Here is an 18809-nt window from a genome sequence, read left to right as displayed (position 1 = left end):
AATTATATCAGTAGGTTGAGACATTAGCTTTATAAAAAAGACAAAAACTTGTGTGAGAGACGGTCTCATTGATCATATCTTGTGAGATTGATTTTTTATTTGGGTCATCCATGAAAAAATATTATTTTGTATCTTAAGAGTATTATTTTTTATTGTGAATATTGTTAGAGTTGATCTGTCTCATAAATAAATATTCGTGATAGGTCTCACAAGATACATTGTAAAAAAAATTTATAGCAGTTTCTTTAGGGGTAAATTGATTTATTTATTTTTTTTAAAATTCGAGAATGAAAATAAAGTGGTCCAATGATGTAAGGATAAATTTGATTTTTTTAATAATATATTCCACTAATGCTTTGAGATTGTCGCCTTTCACAAAGCTACTCGACTGCCGCTTCCCCCATTACTTTAACAATGTCAACAAATGCATCCAATATCTTACGAAAAATTCAAAATCTCTCCGTGTGGCTACACAGCGCATACTCAATTCCGACCCATTCAAGATTATTCGCATACCCACGTTCGTTCTCCTTTCTCTTGCACTCTCCTGCCTTCCTTATTTATTTTGATCGTTTTATCCTCCGATTCTTCTGTATTCATGTGTTTTTTGCCCAAGAATCAATTGTTCGGATTTAATATTTTCTATTCTTCTGAATTCTCGTGGGTATTTTTATGATCCACCTTTTCACCTAGTCGAGGTTGGTTGCTGAAGATCTGAATCGAATTTGGAGTGGTGGCACGCTTAAAGATTTGATTTTTTTTTTGGGGTCGGATCCTCTCTTCAGGACTCAAATCTTTGTACAATTTTGAGTCTCGATTGATCATAGTCTGGTTTCGCCTCGCCTACTTTTGAGCTGGGATTTATAACTGAAGCGGGTTTTGAATTTCGATAATTGGGTTTTGAAAATTCAGTAGAAAGATTCAATCTTGGGTTGCTGGTTGGTGATAAGTTTGCATAATCAAGTGGGGCGATTAGAAATAGAAGCGAAAAGTGGAAAAACGGGAAGAAATGGCAAAGAGCAGGGAGAAAGATGATGCGGAGAAAGGATTTAATTCATCGGTGATGACTGGGGTTGACTCATCGATCAGTTTGTTGAAGCTCATTACGACCTTGATAGTTTTTGTAGTGGGAGTAGTTATAGGTCTAGTTTCTAGTTCTCACATTAATCGTTATTTAACACTCCAGGATGATCGGTTTACTGTTAGCCATAGTTACATAGATTCCATGCAGTTTAGTGTTGAGACTCATCAGGTAGAGGCTCAATGCGAAAGGGAGGATTGCCTTAGCATAGAGAGTTTCATCAGACCGAGGAATTTGAACCATGGGATGACAGATGGGGAGTTGTTTTGGAGGGCATCGATGGTGCCTCAAAAGGAAGAGTTTCCTTTCAAGAAAGTACCGAGGGTGGCATTCATGTTCTTGACAAGAGGTCCGTTACCGATGCTACCGTTGTGGGAGAGGTTCTTTAAGGGCCAAGATGTGGAAAAGTATTCTATTTATTTGCACACACATCCGAGGTTTGATCTAAATGTGACCGAGGACTCTGTTTTTTACAATCGACAGATCCCTAGTCAGGTAAAGTTTCTTGAGGAATGATGTATTTTAAAGTAGATTGCTGTGGCATGATTTATCTTGATTTGATGCCTGTGGAGAATGCTCAAGTGTTTTGTTTGTTTAGCATTTGTGTTTATTCCATTTTAGCTTGTTATATTCTTTCATGTGCCAGATATCATGTATATATAGGAGATTAGTTTGCATTTTGGGATGGAAGTATGCAGTGGCTTTACTTTTTCGTCGAGCCTTAGGAAGATAGACAACGGCCGTTTTAGATACATGCCGTCATAAACATATAATTGAGAAATCACACCATATCTTGCAGAGTTTTCTTAAATTTCACGTGACATGCAAAAAATTGATGAATTTTGCAGATTAACTGAATGAATTTTTGTGCTGATATATGTTGTCATTAACAGAATTCAAAATTTAGATTCTCATTTTTCCGTTCCACCATTTCAAGTTACTAATTATCTATGCTGGTGAAGGGAGGACAACTCCTAAAGTTTACCACTCTTCTTTTCTTCGTGTTAACCTCAACAAATTCCATCTATTTGCAGGGTGTTGAATGGGGATCAGTATCCCTAGTTGATGCAGAGAAACGACTTTTAGCAAATGCCCTTCTCGACTTCTCAAATGAGCGGTTCATCCTCCTATCAGAGAGTTGTATCCCGATTTACAACTTCCCAATTATCTACAGTTATCTCATCGAATCGACTCATAGTTTCGTGGAGTCGTTCGACGACCCTTCTCGTTATGGCCGTGGCCGGTACAGCCGTAGCATGAGACCTGACATCAAGTTTGCCGACTGGAGAAAAGGATCTCAATGGTTCGAACTTCACCGTACTCTAGCAATCAAGATTATTTCCGACACCAAATATTACAGAATTTTCAAGAAGTATTGTACGCCTTCTTGCTATCCTGACGAGCATTACATTCCGACCTTTTTACACATGTTCCATGGTTCCCTTAACGCAAATCGAACCATTACCTATGTTGACTGGTCGCAAATCGCCCCACATCCTGCATCTTTCTCCGCCGTTAACATAACAGAGAGTTTCATACAGTCGATTAGGAATAACGGCACATTGTGTTCATACAACTCTGAGAAGACACATATTTGTTACCTCTTTGCAAGAAAATTTGATGCCAGTGCTTTGGAACCTTTATTGAATCTAACATCAAAGGTTTTGGGATTTTAGATATTCTTATGTTACAGGGATTAGGGTCCTATTTTCACCCTTTTCTTATAATATTTTGTAGACCTCTTGAATTGCTATATTTTTTTAATGTAAATGCCCACAGCCGATATTTTTATACTGCTAATTGGATGGCAACAATGGCTGAAAAAAGCCTGTTTCATTAGCTATGTAAATGTTTATCATGTTAACACTGATTTCAAACAAAATTCAATCGAACCTAATGTTAGCATTCATCTTTTTTCATTCATATTTTTCGGTTTGAAAAATAAACTAATTTGGGTTCGAGTTGGTTTGAAATTTAGTACAGCATATTTAATTTAGTTCGACTTAATTAACTCTTTTGAGCAATAGTAGATCATCAGTTCGAGCAATTGTTCATGAGCGGCTCGAGAACCTTCGAATCGAATAAAAGAATTCAATGTAATCGAGTTAAATAACGTCGAAGAGATGTCTTAATTTGTTTATCGGAGGTTCTGTGTTGTCATTTAAATAGGAGTTTGTCCCCTGTTCTAACGAGGGATCCACTAGTGACGAACTTACCAAGGAACGTCATGTATGTTCGATTACATTATTAACAACTGGATTATACATATATTTAATGAATTGGACTGATTCCAAAACACAGTTTGTATATATATCGTTAGAACGAGTACTATTCAAAGTTGTGAGACGGTTTCACTAATCTTTATCTATGAGACGGGTCAACCATATCGATATTCACAGTTAAAAAGTAATACTCTTAGCATAAAAAGTAATATTTTTTCATGGATGACCCAAATAAGAGATCCATCTCACAAAATACAACCCGTGACACCGTGTAAGTTTTTGCCAAACTTAGATATACCCTAAAACTATGTTAATTCAAAATATAGTTGCATATACTAATTTTTTGACCAAATCAAACCGACCCAACTGGCATTTAAATGCGAGTCTCCGGGCCGGTTACCTTCTGCAATCATGAATTCTTAATTAGCTCTAATGACTCACTGTTTTAAGTAGGATAAAAAAAAAAATCCCAATAATTCTTTGGGAACGGGACCTTGAGCTTGAGATCTCGTTATTTAAAAATTTCGAAAAAAATATAACACTTGGTCGTAGATAGATTACAAATTTATCAAGGTATACTTTGGGTGTAATTTTTTGTTAAATAAAAGAAGAGATTCTTTTATCCATTTATTTATACTAATGACAAAAAAATTAAAATTCACCCTATTGTATTGACGGTTCATCATATAATAATATAGGTAGTAAGCATTGATCACGAAAATTTTCAACGATCAAAGTCTTAAAAGCGTTGAGGAGCGGGTAATGATAATAGATACACTATTTAAATGTAGTTAAAACAAGTATAAATGTCTTAACATGATCAGAACAATAGACAAAAATAATTAAGGAAAATAAACTACACAAAAGTCCATAATTTAGGCGTGGTCGGTTTAATGGAATAAAATAAATTAGGAATTAAATTTCAAAATCGTGGGGCCCTTAACTCTTAATTGTTATTACAATATAATTTGATTATGATTAATTAATTACAGCGGAAAACGAGTTTAAATTTTATTTACAATGAGCCCAAAATATATTATTTGAATACTAAAAATAGTATTCATCCCACATCATAAAATATGTCCACATATAATCAAAACCAACTACATACAAACAACTCGTATCCTCGGGACATGTCCCGGTATATAGATACATATACATATATGATACAGATACCTGTCGTATCTTACTCGATCGCAACATACCTTAATTTTTCGTTTCCAGTCCACTGTAGTTTTAGATTTCAGTATAAAAATCTATCTACATCAATAACATATTCATTTCAATCAATAAAATAATTCAAAATCAATGATATAAGTTTCAAATATCTTTTGAAATTTTGAAAATTCATATCAAATCGAAATCATAACATAATTCAATTCCGACTTCAAAACTTAGTTTCTTGTAGGTTATTCTACCACATATATGAATCTCGACTTCAAAAACATGCTATTCCAGCATTTCAATAAATAGAGGTGTTGAAACTAGAAGAAACTTACCTCAAAAGAAAGCTCTCGACGCGAGGATTCCGAATATATAATTTGTTCCAAGTTCTGATAGCGTTTCGAGGTGATTTCGTACGATAGAAATCAAGTTCCTCTCGTTTATTCTCGAAGCTTCAAAGGATCTGCTTTCAAAATTCGTTCTTATCAGCCTTAAATAATGTGCAATAGATCTATTCGCGCTCAGGCGGAACAAAAATGGCGCACGGGCACGCATGGTACAGCCGAAGGCTTGGTCACGCGCTGGGGCGCGCAAGTTGTTGCACCCTAGCGCAACTTGTTCGGCCCGAAAATATATTTTAAGTTTCGAATTATCGAAAGTGGTCAACATGAAAGTTATTGATCTATGTTTTGGATTTCATTTGCCACTGGCCTCACTCAATATGGATATTGGACACGAGAGTTATGGTCATTCTCCCAAAATGTGTCAGTGCAGAAACTTCAATGCACACGTTACATTACGGGATGATTTTGCCCCTATTTTCAAATGGATTTGGGAAAAACTCAAAACATGAAAATTTTAGTATTATGTATTAGCTTTTTAATGAAATTAGCCTCATTTTATTTGGACTAATACTCAGATAATTATGCTAAAAATCGTAATTTGTGTCACTTTTACATTGCGGTTCAGGATACTTTTCAAACATAAATCAATTTCTAATACAATCTTTCACTATGACAACCAATTTTCTCACTTTCATTGTCAATTATATATTTCATACACTTAATATCATAACAATTTCATGAATTATCGATAATCAAAATATGATTTACTATAATACAATACACGGTCCTTACAAAAATACTCAAATATATTGTTTGATTCATATTCTATTAATTATTATAAAACTATTGTTATTGTGAAACTAATATAAATATTATTATTATTATTAAGATATAGATTTATATTATACTTAGTTAATTTAAATAAGGAAAACATTTTATAAATATAGAAAATGAGAAATGTGAATTATCATTCTAATCTAAAATGAGTGGAATGTCCGTCGTAATGAATATGAGAATGATCATTCATTCCAATCCAGTATAAGAAATAAGATGAGAATGTTCATTCCATTCTCACCTTATTCCCTTTTTATATCAAGCATGTTTAGTTCTGACAGTCGAATTAGCCTCTCATTAAATTATTAAACAAAACAACCAACACAAATAACCACGCATTTAGCTTATAACTTATAGTCTATCTGACATCAAAATCGACAAAAAATTCTATAAAAGTATATCAAAACTCTCCCTACTACTCGTGTACATTAACCACGATAGTTATATGCAAAAAGATCCACACAACTTATCTAAAATACTAATTCCTAACATATGAATGATTGACATTTCAATTAATTTAACTCGGAAGCTTTGAAAAATGTTTCACGAGAATATGTTATGAAATAGACTTTCACATTGTGAGCTCATGCTCTCTCATTTTTCCTTGAATGCTATGCATGAAGATTGAAGCCGCGATAAAAACCTAGTCGTTGATAAAACAATGTTTTTTTTTTGGACTTTTCTTTGCCCTAATTCGATATGTAGTGGATGGATTTGATTTCACCTTATTGACATCTCACGTAGTCAACATTTTTTTATTTAGTTAAAACATTAGTAATAGTTATTGTTGCTATTATCATAAATTAATTTGTTAAGATTCAGACTTGCACTAACTCAACGTCAAAAAGGTTATCCATAAAGCAATTCAACAAATAACGATGAGTTTGAGTTCTGATATCATGTTTAGATAAAAAAAAAATTGACCAAACTCGACATAAAAAATTAACTCAACAGAAAATTATTGTCTAAATTTATGTTTACAACTCGAAATAGCATATTTAAGCCGTCTAACATAATTAAATTATATTATAATACAACATGACAAATATATATGCTGAATAGATATATAAGCAGATAAAATACTCAATTCACCAGCTAACAAAAACTCCAGCTGCCATGGCATGGTATGGCATGAGTGGCATGCTTTCTTTAATTCAACAAATCAAAGTTATATATATATATATATATATATATTGCTACTTTTTGTATTTATCTCCCTGTACGCAAAGGCAAAAGTACTCCAACTTTCAGCGCCAATGTTCTCACTGCCCTTTACTTTCTTTGACAGAGTTGATAATGATAAGAAATGAAACTGTTAACATTCAACTTCGAGTACCAAGTCAAACTTACGTTTCTAATAAAAAACAGTAATTTTCGGTTGGTTATTTTATAATATATCTATATATATATATATATAATAATAATAAATAAATAAATAAATAAAAAAGTGGAAGGATGATGCTTTGTCTTTCGTTCTACTGCCGTTTCTGTAATTATTATAAGCCATTTTCCAATGGCCTACCACTGACAACTCCACTCTTTATCTTCCATATAATATACATATATACACACATATACGTATACATATACATTCATTCCTCACCACTAACAAAAATTATCAAATCATTAATGGTACATTTAATTTATGTGTGACATCTAGCATTCTATGCACCAGTACATTCTTTGCAAACGCAGCAGTTTTGTTTTTGTCAACTGGGTCAGGGAGTGGTGTGATGTTTTAAAGCTATAATATTTGGTGATTCTTTGTAACTTACGAAATGAATGTACATAGATTTGCCATCTGAGAGGTCTTGAGAAAAGATTTAATTTTTGGGGAATTCTTGAATGTGGGCTTTATCAGAGTGGATTTTTTTAGCTTTCTTGGATATAGATCTGTTTCTGAAGTCAATTTTTTTTCTTGTACGTGTTGATGATACAACGATGGGTATTTCAAGATCTGGGATTTCAAAGTTTCTCTTGTGTGTCCTGTTCTAAGGTAGGTAACATCATGAAAAGATTTTCGAGATGTGATATTTTCTCCAAGTTTTAAGTTTTTTTTGTTGTTGCAAGTTTTAGTTTGGTAAATTCCATTATGGGAACAATTTTCTCATCTTAATTTTGTGTTGGTAAGATGTTGCAAGCAGTGATATAGGACACGATATATAATCTTGGATCTTGTTTACATCGCGCTGGTAGTGTACTTGTTTGTGTTTTGACTGTTTCTGTATAGTTATTTTACCTTTTCTCCCCATCACCACTGTTCAATTCATTATTGGTTTGTTATGTGTTGGATTTAGCTGATTAATAACTACCTTTGGTATAATATTTCTTTAAAGAAGTCAGGGATAGTAAAATTCTTCAAGACGGGATTAAGAATTGTTACAATCTCATGTTATGGTCTCAATTTAATGCCCGTTTATGCTTACCAAACTTGAACTCAATTTTGGTGTCTTTTGTACCGATTCTGCAGGTGATTTGAGCACCCTAAAGAATGTCTTCTAATCTTGATACACAACTCTCGAAGAGTTCCGGCATCTTCGGTCTCAAAGTCTGGGAAGTTATAGGAATTATTGTTGGGTTCTTGATTGTGGTAATCCTGTTTGCATTAACATTTTATCTTACCTCCCGTAAGAAATCAAGAAAAGCTCAAGAAAAACTTCCTCTTAGCCAAATACCTACTGTTTCAAAGGAAATTAAAGAAGTAAGAGTAGAGCAAATATCAACCGATGGATTTGTTCCACATGATGGAATTCTTCTTACAATTCATGACAAATCAAGCGACAAAGAATCAGACAAGGTTTTGGAACATTTAGGAATTCCTCAAGTAAAAAATTCAGATGACAGTAGTCAAACGGGTTCTTTCCATAATGTTGATAAAGATTATTGTGGATCACAATCTGGAGATGAAGGGAGTTCCAGGACTTTGACCGTGTATAAGCCTTCTTCATCACATTCAATAACTTTGCCATCTCCTCTAAGCGGCCTGCCTGAATTTTCTCATCTGGGTTGGGGTCATTGGTTTACTTTACGAGCTCTTGAGCTTGCAACAAATAGATTTTCGAAGGAAAATGTTATAGGAGAGGGTGGATATGGAATTGTTTACCGAGGACAGCTCGCTAATGGTGCTCCCGTGGCCATTAAAAAGCTCCTCAACAACTTGTAAGTTTAGAATTGGGATATTTTTATCTTCTTCATATATAGTCATTGACTACTTTTCTACAAAGATAACTTTTTAATCTCTCTCTATATGTGTGTGTGTTTTTATATCTATCTAATCCAGAGGTCAAGCAGAAAAAGAATTTGGGGTGGAAGTTGAAGCTATTGGCCATGTGCGTCACAAAAACTTGGTTCGGCTTTTGGGATATTGTATTGAAGGAACTCATAGGTATACATCATGCCTAGTTTTTGTAGTTGTAAGTTTGCTTGGTAATCCACAATAGAGTTCCTTTCTTTGCTATTTCGCTTAACTCCTTTGAATTTGTCCATTGTCATTCAATGGGCGCAGATACATTATATAATGTTTTTCCTTTTGCAGGGTACAATGTGATTCCTTTTAGAAGATTGTTTGAATAAAAAATCATTGTAATCTAATGAACTTATGGTGTAGAGCCTGAGCAGACATCAGAACAAAATATCAGTTTCTACATTTGTTGCTTGTGATGATCACTCTTTCTTAACATTTTAAATTGCTCTTGCTGAACTTAATTTATCGTTTTAGGATACTAGTTTATGAGTATGTAAACAACGGCAATTTAGAACAGTGGCTCCATGGAGCTATGCGGCACCATGGATTTCTTACTTGGGAGGCTAGGATAAAAGTTCTCCTTGGCACAGCTAAAGCGTAAGTTGGCTGAGCCATAATATTACTTTTTTTGGTTTAATTTTTTTCTTCGCTCATAACATGTGTTGTACATCTTGCAGTCTTGCCTACTTGCATGAGGCAATTGAACCCAAAGTGGTTCACCGAGATATAAAGTCAAGTAACATTCTGATAGATGAAGAATTCAATGCCAAGGTCTCTGATTTTGGTCTGGCTAAGCTGCTTGGTGCAGGGAAAAGTCACATCGCGACCCGAGTCATGGGTACCTTTGGGTTAGTTCTTTTATAACTTCAATGTTTTTCTCAGTGACTGTAAAGCTATTGATCTGTTACAATTTGTGCTCAGAATCCAAAGATTATATCAAAATTGTTGGATAGCAACGTCGACCTTGTTGTTCTAGTCACTGTTTGCGTGGCATGTTAATCAAAGATAGCGCTTGGATTGCTATACCATATAGAAGATTTGAGCTGTATTACTACTATTGGCTACAACGTTTAGTACAATAGCATGCCCTAGGTCCTATAGATTGTTTGGATGAGTCAAGAAACTAGATAATGCGAGTAGCTAGTCCTGCAAATAGAAAAAAACCAAATATCATATTTAGTTTTTTTCTAAAATTGGAAATTAATCTCTTGAAATACATTAATTTGTGTTCCACGCTAAATTCTTTGTTCAACCTCCATTGGATCAAACATTCTTCATGAAATATTTCTCAGGTATGTGGCTCCAGAATATGTAAATACCGGACTTCTAAATGAAAAGAGTGATGTGTATAGTTTTGGGGTTGTACTGTTGGAAGCAATTACTGGAAGGGATCCGGTAGACTATGGACGCCCTTCGACAGAGGTATTAATCAGCTGTTCGCACTTGTGTATTATTATTGCTATGCAGTCTAGTTGCATTTTATGAAAAACTTCCAATTGCAGGTTAATCTAGTTGACTGGTTGAAAATGATGGTAGGAAGTAGGCGTTCAGAGGAAGTGGTAGATCCAAACATTGAGACAAGGCCATCGACTCGTGCCCTTAAAAAGGCCCTTTTGACTGCTTTGAGATGCGTTGACCCGGATTCTGACAAGAGACCCAAGATGAGCCAGGTTGTCCGAATGCTTGAATCTGAAGAATATCCAATACCAAGAGAGGTCGGTTCTCCGATTCTTGAAGCCATCTATGCTCATAGAGTTTAAACTTTTGTGTCAGCTATTTGGACAAAAGCTTATATTCCTACAAAGATGCCTCTTTCATGTTTTTCTTAAACCACAAAATTTGTATTTTAAGATTCTGCCTCAACTTCTTGTTAAAAGATTAAAAAAAAAAAACTACTTTCACCACTATATTCGTACATAAATCTGTTTTGCTTTTTTTCTAATGTACGACTTAAGTTAACATCAAATGCTTTTGCATCCAAACTCGCCATATATCATTATGAAATTGTCACTACTTCTAGCTTTAGAAAACCATGTGTCAAAGTCTCAGAATAGTCTGTTGCCTTGTCCCTTGTGTTTGTGCAGATAGTTAACGAATCGGATTAACTTCATTGTTCACTTAATTAATGCATCGTGTTTATGTATTTTGTTATTCCTCTGTTCGTTGTGTTCATATCACTCTAAATAAACTCGAGCTGGTGGGCTCTAAATGATGTTGACTTTATTTCCTTGAAATCTTAATACCCAAACTCGATTTGCTTGTAAAGTTCATTGATCTTATACATGTATGTTTTATCCCTCGTCCTATATCATTCTTAAATTATCGTTGTTCTTGGATTCTCTAGGATCGAAGGCAAAGAAGAACTCGAGCATCAAGTAGCCAAGAGAATGATCATCAGCAAGATAATTATGACACAGATAAAAGTGACAACCAAGACCTAAGGACAGAAAGCACAAGGATTTTTTGAACATAACCAAAGATTCACTTGCATTCAACAACATCAATCTTTCGAGCTGAAGCAGACATGTTCTGACAAAAAAATTCGATCTGGAACGCATAATTTGCTCTAGAAGATGCTGTCTAAAAGGCACTGGTCGGTGAAATTAGTGAACTATATATGTATATGTATAGGTGAGAGGATTTTGTATCTGCTCTTTCTTCGTTTTTATTTTTCATTTTTAAATGTGTTCTCCCAGCATTCATGTTCTTGTATTTAATTAAATAGTTAGCGATGAGATTGAGTTGTGATGGTTCTGAGAAAAACAGGGGTTTTGTTTACATTTATGCTGATTCTTTCTTTAGCTATTTGATATTGTCTCATGAAAAAAAAAATCGTTTTGTAATCGTGTATGTTTCGTTTTATTGGTAATCAAATTCATTTTGTTAGGAATCCAATCAAAGTCTCATACTAGAATATCAAAAAAAGTCGTAGGTTGATATAAATTGGAAGATATCTCCTTTCGTACGAAGTCTTTTGAGTAAAAATAAAAACAAATTCATGATGTGGGACCCTTAGCTCCTAATCGTTATTACAATGCAATCTGATAAGGGTTAACTAATTACAGCGGAAAACGAGTTTAAATTTTCTTTACAATGAGCCCAAATCATTTTAATTGAATACTAAAAATAGTATTTAATCTCACGTCATAAATATGCCCACACGTAATCAAAACCAATCATATACAAACAACTTATATCCTCGGGACATGCCCCGGTATATAGATACATATACATATATACTGGGAACAAGACATAAACATAAAACCTCAGCCCAAGCTATGGCTCCCTCCAGAAGTACCCTCTCCAGTCTCCTGATATCCTGGAGTACCTGCCATTGTCCACACACAAAGACAAAAACAGCCCCCCTTGGGGTGAGCAAAGCTCCGTATGGAACAATCAATCATATATACCACAGATATCTAAACAATGATATATGGTATGCAATGCATGTATGTCGTGGAGGTATCAGGTCAAATGCTCATCCACTGAGCACATGTCAGAATCAATCGAATCGCTATCAAATCAATGCTCGAGCTGGCACACCGGCCTCAATAAGGGATACTCGTATGATAGCGTCGACAAAGCGCCATCAAATCCCAAATCTCATATCCAATCATCGGGGCCACAATTGTCTATGCTTTACGGGTCATATAATACCAACATAGCAATTGTGTTCACAAACCCCAGAATCCAATCAAATCATATCAGGGTATCCAAGGATCATAGCTCAACGTGCATGTCATGTATCGATGTATGCATCAAACGATGTGTGTTAAGTTAACAAAACATTTATTTTATACATCAATATCTCAATCTCAATGTCATGTATGCCACATCAATCAACAAATAAGGCATATAGACATGTATTCTCATTCCAATCAATCAAATCAATCCGATATATATCATATAATACAGATACCTGTCGTATGTTACCCGATCGCAACATACCTCAATTCTTCGTTTCCAGTTGATGTAGCTTGAAGATATCAGTATAATAGTCTATCTACATCAATTACATATTTATTTCCATCAATAACATCAGTCAAATTCCACAATATGAGTTTCAAATATCTTTTAAAACTTCAAAAATTCATATCAAATTCAAATCATAACATAATTCAATTCCGACTTCGAATATAAGTTTATTGTCGGTTATTCTACTACATATAAGAATCTCGACTTCAAATACATGTTATTCCAGCACCTTAATAACTAAAGGTGCTGAAACTAAAAGAAAATTACCTCAAAAGGAAGCTCTCGACGCGAGGATTCCGGATATATAATTTGTTTCAAGTTTGGACAACGTTTTGAAGTCGATTCGGCTGAAAGAAATCAATATTCCAACTTGTTTCTTCGAGTTTCAGAGAAATAAAGGAGAAGTTTTATCGTAAAACTCAGCCTTATCGACTTTAAATAGTGTGCATCAGATGTAACTGCGCTGGGGCGGTCAAACTTGGGCGCCCTAGCGCGCCTGGTACTGCCGAACACGTTTTGGCTTGGTCACGAGCTGGGGCGCGCAAGCTTCTGCGCCCTATCGCGACTTCTTCTGTCCAAAACGCTATTTTAGGCTTCGAATTTGCAAAAGTGGTCAACAAGAAAGTTGTAGATCTATGTCTTAGCTTTCATTTGCCACTGATTTCACTCAATTTGGATATCGGATGCGAGAGTTATGCTCATTCTCCCAAAATATGTCAGTGCAGGAACTACAACACACACGATACACTTCGGGATGATTTTGCCCCTGTTTCCAAATGGATTTGGACAAAACGCAAAACATGAAAGTTTTAGTATTATGTCTCAGCTTTCCAATGGATTTGGTCTCATCCCATTTGGACTAATACTAAGATGATTATGCCAAAAACCATAACATGTGTCACTTTTCTGTTGCGGTTCAGCATACGTTTCAAACACAAATCAATTTCTAACAGAATCTTTCATTATCACAACCTATTTTCTCACTTTCACTGTCATGATATACATCATATACATCATCACATGACAATTTCATAATTTATCGATAATCAACATAGGATTTACGATAATACGATACACGGTCCTTACACATGAAAACTTAGGCTCAAAATAAACAATATTATATCATTGTGGAGATATATGTGAGACTTCTATCGTACATCAACTGGTATTAAATTCGTGGATATATCAAGTCATGTGGATGGAACCATCGGATACTTAAACGAAGAAGGTGGGGGCTCTCGATAAAAATCATTGATAAGTTCTCGAAGTGAATAATTTTCTCGCTATTTCATGTAAAACGTGTGCTCCAACGCAGTGAAGAAGAGTAACCTCGATTGCAGGAGGAATAAGGTTTGAGGAGAAACTCGGACCATGAAAATAATGATAGAACTTCGTTTGAGATGGGAAAGAGGAGTGAGCTCGATTAGAGGACTAATAAGGTTCGAGGGAAGGCCTGAACTATAAGAATAACGGTGGAACTTCGTTTGAAATGAGGATTTTTGAGAATGGAACCAAAGTCTCATATTTGAATATAAAAAGAAATATCATAGTTTAATAGAAGGTAAAAGATATTTTCATTGATACAGAGCTTTTTGGGTAAAGATCAAATGCAAATCCATGAGGACTTGGGTTCTACGAGGACTTAAGTTTAGGCCCAAAGTGTACCATGTCACAACACATTTGAATTTTGTTTATGATGAATGATTCATTTCTTACATATACGTAGACTTAGGTTCATTTGTTTCTCCAGAATCAACATATAGGCAAATAACCTTTTTTGTGTTTTCTAGCATTATATTTTATAAATTACAGTTTTTTATATATGTTTTTATGGAAATTTAGATATCACTGAACTTATTCCATTATGTTTCTTTTAATTAAATATTTTTGCAACGGTCAATAATTAATCTTGACTATTTTTACCAGACACTTGTTTCGAACAGATTTATACTTCTTATTCTCGAAATATATATATTTATTTGTTTGTTTCTTAATCTTGATAATAATAAATTTTTAAAAATTTGTAATAGAAAACAAAACGTCGTCACATAAGGTCAAAAAAAATTCGCATTCTTAAATAACCTGATATTATTCTAAAAAAAACCTGATATCAGTTTTATGTTATAATATAATTATATATGTTAAATTGTTATATTGTTTGTGCAATGCTATTTTGCCGATTTAAATATTAAAAATTAAAATTGAAGTTGGATTAAAATCAGGCATCTAACCAGCACTATATGTTTTCAATTTTAAACTTGTACAAATTACAATGCGAAAACCTATTTTCTGCAGTTCATATATTTATATTCAGGAACAGTTATTTTTCCAAAAAAAAAAAATTAAAAATTTGAAAGTATTCTCATGAATTTATATATAATGCCAATAACCAATATGCACAGGATTCAAAATGGCTCAACATGTTCAACAAATCTGATCTGTACAATAACAGTCAAGTAAGTTCTGGTTGACATTGAAGAAGTAAAACATCACTAACTAATCGTAATCCAAGTTCTCACATTTAATATAAGGTTATACAGTTTGAATCCATTTGCTACACAACTTGAACGACAATGAAAGAGATAGCAATGCAGTAGTGACAAATGTATCCTGTCGTAATTTAAAGAGCAGCGGTGGATGAACAAGAAGTTTCTTGAAAATGTGAACTCATCCCAGAAAGAAGAAAGAATATGATGTTATTTTACCCGTTACGTGCTCAGTCACCTAGGCAATTCGAGGTCTGGTCTTTGGTCAAGGGAGTCCATAGTTGAATCATCAGGAAATGCATCTGGATAGGCAGCTAATAACTTCGCCTTCAGGCTCCTAAGAAGTAAAAACAAATAACAACAGTAAACCATTTTGACGACCACATAAGCTTTACTGGTTTCTGGAAAAGATGAGTGATGAAGTTCAACATAGCTGAGCAAAATAACAATAGGCAATGGGGAGTGAGCAATGGATGAGGCGTTCTTTTTTAAACAATCCAAGAACAAAATATAAGGCAAAATGTCAATTTTACTTCCCATACTCATAGGAGAAGGGTACCACTCCTTTGCATACATGTTCACTCAATTAAGATATTTTGGCAGAAGTAATTAGATAAATTTCAAATTTTGCTTATTAATTACAAAATATTAGAATATTCGCTATTTTCCAATAAATTATCATATAAATTTCATATTACCATTTACTTTGGTCTATTAATTGTATACCGAAATTAATTTTAGTCATTCTCACCTTAAACTGAAAAAGGTGGAAAAGTTGGAATATTCATAAGGAAAGGATTAGAATTGATTGTCGGAAATTAGTTCAATGACTAAAATGATAGTTGCAGACAAAAACCAAAAATGTCACACACCACACAGCAATTTCACCCAATTTCAAACAAACAGGCCCTTTGATCGAAATTGATATTTTCTAACCATAAGCGGGTTGCACATAACCCGACAAATATAAAATAAAATATGCCGTACTCTTTCGAGTAAGTATCAAAAAATGAATTACTCAGAAAATTGTTTTGATGAAATAAATCGTAGATAAATTACATAGAAACACTCGAAAAAAAAAATAAATCTATCATATGTTGGAATGGAATCAGATGGACGACTGCAATATATTGGCAGCAATTTTCTTTGTCAAACGTTGCTTTATCTCTTTCTCACAGCATATCTTCAGAAAATTCATGCATTTAGAACCATCTAGGCATGCCCAGATGGATTGAAAAAACATAAAGAATCTTAACGACATAAAGAACCAAAAAGTGTAACAAGCAAAACAAGAAAGGTGAAAAGTGTAATCATCCCAACGCAAACATGTAATGAAGTTATTAAATATGAATTCAAACAGAAGACAATGAAGAAGAGATTTTCAAGCAACCGATCTCAACTAATTTGGAGAGGGCCACGCAAACAAGGAAGTCTAACACACAAATTTGCATCTCCACATATCATGTATAGTTTTTTCGCAAAAATACATTTTTTGGCTCCATCAAAATTTCCAAACCCGCTCGATTATGATCTAGTTGTCTGTTGATATGATAAATGTGGAGCTTCTAACAAGCTATTCACAAGTAAGAGATGTAGTAGATATTTCATATCCCAACAAGAAATCATCTTTATAAGACCGAGCTCTTGCGTTCAAATCTTTTAAACCATAGCTCAATGCACACATCTCGATTATTGCACTCAACAATCATTTTTTTCTGAATTATAGCAAATGCCCATTCAGGAAACCATTGATAATGAAGAAAGATAATCATCGGGGACCATAAAACACATTAGAAAAATACAAAGAAATCAGCTCAAATCACACGTACGGCCTGATTTTCAAACAAATTTTCCAAAAAACTACTGCAGGAAATGAATATTGCGTACCTAAGCTTTTGAAAGATGTAATCAAGATCAGATTTCATGGATCGTAAGAGGCGGGTGTTCCTGGAAAAATCGGCAGACACCTCCGTAAAACAATTTTCGGAATATTCATTAAAGTGCGACAACACAGCGTTGCTGTCCTGCAATCTCCCCAATCTGCAACATTTTTCCCAAGGTAAAAACATGAATCAACTTCACAATACAGAATCAAGAATTCAAAATTGTGCAAGATCATATACACGTACATGAGGTGCTGGGATTGTTTCAGGGAATCCAAGTCCCGGGAGTCGATTAGGGTCTTAAAACTTCTCGAAATTTCTTCGGATGCTGTCCTAATCGATTCGCCTTCGGGATTCGCCATTTATAATCTCACCGATCCAGTGTCGAGCTGAACTTGCAGCGCAGTGGAACAGTATAAAGTAAAGTACATCAGGCCAATATTTGGGCTTCTATATATTGGGTATGGGCTATTTCATTGGGCCCATAACATCTTTTACTAATTGTTTTACGGTGTCATTGGGTAAGAGTTCAGACAATAGTAATAAATAAACTAGTAAACATATACAAAATTTAATTTTTTTTAATCTAAAATATAGTTTTATAATAGTCTGTAATAAATTTTTATATGAAATATAATGAGATAGAGTAATTTTACTTAATTTAGGTATTTTTTAATCACTCATTTTGAGAAACTTTTATGTTATTTTAAAATATTCTAGTGACCGCTCAACGAGTTTTCGAGTTGGTGGATTGGGTTACGTAAATCAAATTGTCGTTACTTCAATTTTCCTACTAATGCTTTCTCGGTCGATTATGACATGCTTCTACTGCGTTATTCACGAGAGTTTACTCAGTATACATTTGATGGGTAGCAAATGCAGGTTCCTTATTTTAAAAAAATACTAGTTGTGGCACACATATTCAGTATGTGTGCATTAAATATTATAGTTTTGTGTAATATAAAAAATAATTAAAAAAATTATTTGGTAAAAATATGATACATTTAAATTTGATAAAAGATAAAAAAAATTATGGAAAGTTAAAATATTTTAATTATAGTATCACTTGTAACTTTTTATCACAGTAAAGATATTAACTTTCAAACATATAAATATCATCTACTATAAATTTTGGTAATTTTTTTGGAAAGCTCCCTTATCCGGAAATCTTCGAAAGAAAATTATATTTGGATTTAAAAAACGAATTAAATTTCTATTAAAATGTGAGAGACAAACACGACTCCGAATCAGACATAGACTAATCCCGCTCGAGTTTTTTAGAAATCTGACATATTTGAAGGGATTTTGAGCTTATCAAGAGATTATTTGACACTCAAACGAAGACTTGGTGTATATAAAATAAGATACCGAGAAACAAAAGCAAAAACTTGTGTGAGACAGTCTCACGAGTCGTATTTTGTGACACATATATCTTATTTGGGTCATCCATGAAAAAATATTACTTTTTATACTAAGAGTATTACTTTTTATTGTGAATATCGGTTGACGCGTCTCACAGATAAAGATTCGTGAGATCATCTTACAAGAGACCTACTCTGAAATAAAAGAACTAGAA

General features: G+C 33.9%; 4 protein-coding genes across 5 annotated transcripts in view; 3 read left to right on the top strand and 1 right to left on the bottom strand.

Annotated features, from left to right (window-relative positions):
• Nucleotides 1–366: 366 nt before the first annotated feature.
• On the top strand, nt 367–2819 carry LOC142505598 (glycosyltransferase BC10-like). The gene is made up of 2 exons (XM_075618655.1): nt 367–1576; nt 2116–2819. Exons 1-2 carry the CDS (start codon nt 1010–1012, stop codon nt 2755–2757), a joined length of 1209 nt encoding a protein of 402 aa, XP_075474770.1. The 5' UTR covers nt 367–1009; the 3' UTR covers nt 2758–2819.
• A 4369-nt stretch (nt 2820–7188) lies between these two features.
• LOC142505336 (putative receptor-like protein kinase At5g18500) lies at nt 7189–11456 on the top strand. Of its 2 annotated transcripts, none has more exons than XM_075618278.1 (8): nt 7189–7401; nt 8116–8804; nt 8926–9030; nt 9364–9486; nt 9567–9737; nt 10182–10311; nt 10392–10604; nt 11234–11456. In XM_075618278.1, the coding sequence occupies exons 2-8, from the start codon at nt 8137–8139 to the stop codon at nt 11354–11356; spliced, it is 1533 nt and encodes a 510-aa protein (XP_075474393.1). In that variant the 5' UTR covers nt 7189–7401; nt 8116–8136; the 3' UTR covers nt 11357–11456. The 2 variants fall into 2 exon arrangements, with proteins under 2 accessions (XP_075474393.1, XP_075474392.1); XM_075618277.1 differs by having other exon boundaries at nt 7191–7641.
• A 537-nt stretch (nt 11457–11993) lies between these two features.
• LOC142505339 (ADP-ribosylation factor-like) overlaps nt 11994–18809 on the top strand; it is a 49246-nt gene continuing 42430 nt past the window's right edge. Inside the window, exon 1 of the mRNA XM_075618281.1 lies at nt 11994–11999. The gene's annotated coding sequence lies outside the window, so the exon portion shown is untranslated. The remainder of the gene's footprint in view (nt 12000–18809) is intronic.
• Nucleotides 15207–17643, bottom strand: LOC142506158 (kxDL motif-containing protein LO9-177-like). Its single transcript, XM_075619318.1, has 3 exons — nt 17480–17643; nt 17238–17390; nt 15207–15687 (listed from the first exon to the last, which is right to left on the bottom strand). Exons 1-3 carry the CDS (start codon nt 17593–17595, stop codon nt 15585–15587), a joined length of 372 nt encoding a protein of 123 aa, XP_075475433.1. The 5' UTR covers nt 17596–17643; the 3' UTR covers nt 15207–15584.

This window comes from Primulina tabacum, chromosome 10 (assembly GCF_025594145.1).
Source record: "Primulina tabacum isolate GXHZ01 chromosome 10, ASM2559414v2, whole genome shotgun sequence".
Taxonomy (NCBI): domain Eukaryota; kingdom Viridiplantae; phylum Streptophyta; class Magnoliopsida; order Lamiales; family Gesneriaceae; genus Primulina; species Primulina tabacum.
This window is presented reverse-complemented; position numbering and strand designations above follow the sequence as displayed.

Coding starts and splice junctions, on each gene's coding strand:
- LOC142506158 (XM_075619318.1), bottom strand. CDS start 17,595: ATGGCGAATCCCGAAGGCGAATCGATTAGGACAGCATCCGAAGAAATT. Junction 17,391..17,479: donor AAACAATCCCAGCACCTCAT/GTACGTGTATAT, acceptor AAAATGTTGCAG/ATTGGGGAGATTGCAGGACA. Junction 15,688..17,237: donor TACATCTTTCAAAAGCTTAG/GTACGCAATATT, acceptor TTTACTTCTTAG/GAGCCTGAAGGCGAAGTTAT.
- LOC142505336 (XM_075618278.1), top strand. CDS start 8,137: ATGTCTTCTAATCTTGATACACAACTCTCGAAGAGTTCCGGCATCTTC. Junction 9,487..9,566: donor CTCCTTGGCACAGCTAAAGC/GTAAGTTGGCTG, acceptor TACATCTTGCAG/TCTTGCCTACTTGCATGAGG. Junction 10,605..11,233: donor AATATCCAATACCAAGAGAG/GTCGGTTCTCCG, acceptor TGGATTCTCTAG/GATCGAAGGCAAAGAAGAAC.
- LOC142505598 (XM_075618655.1), top strand. CDS start 1,010: ATGGCAAAGAGCAGGGAGAAAGATGATGCGGAGAAAGGATTTAATTCA. Junction 1,577..2,115: donor ATCGACAGATCCCTAGTCAG/GTAAAGTTTCTT, acceptor ATCTATTTGCAG/GGTGTTGAATGGGGATCAGT.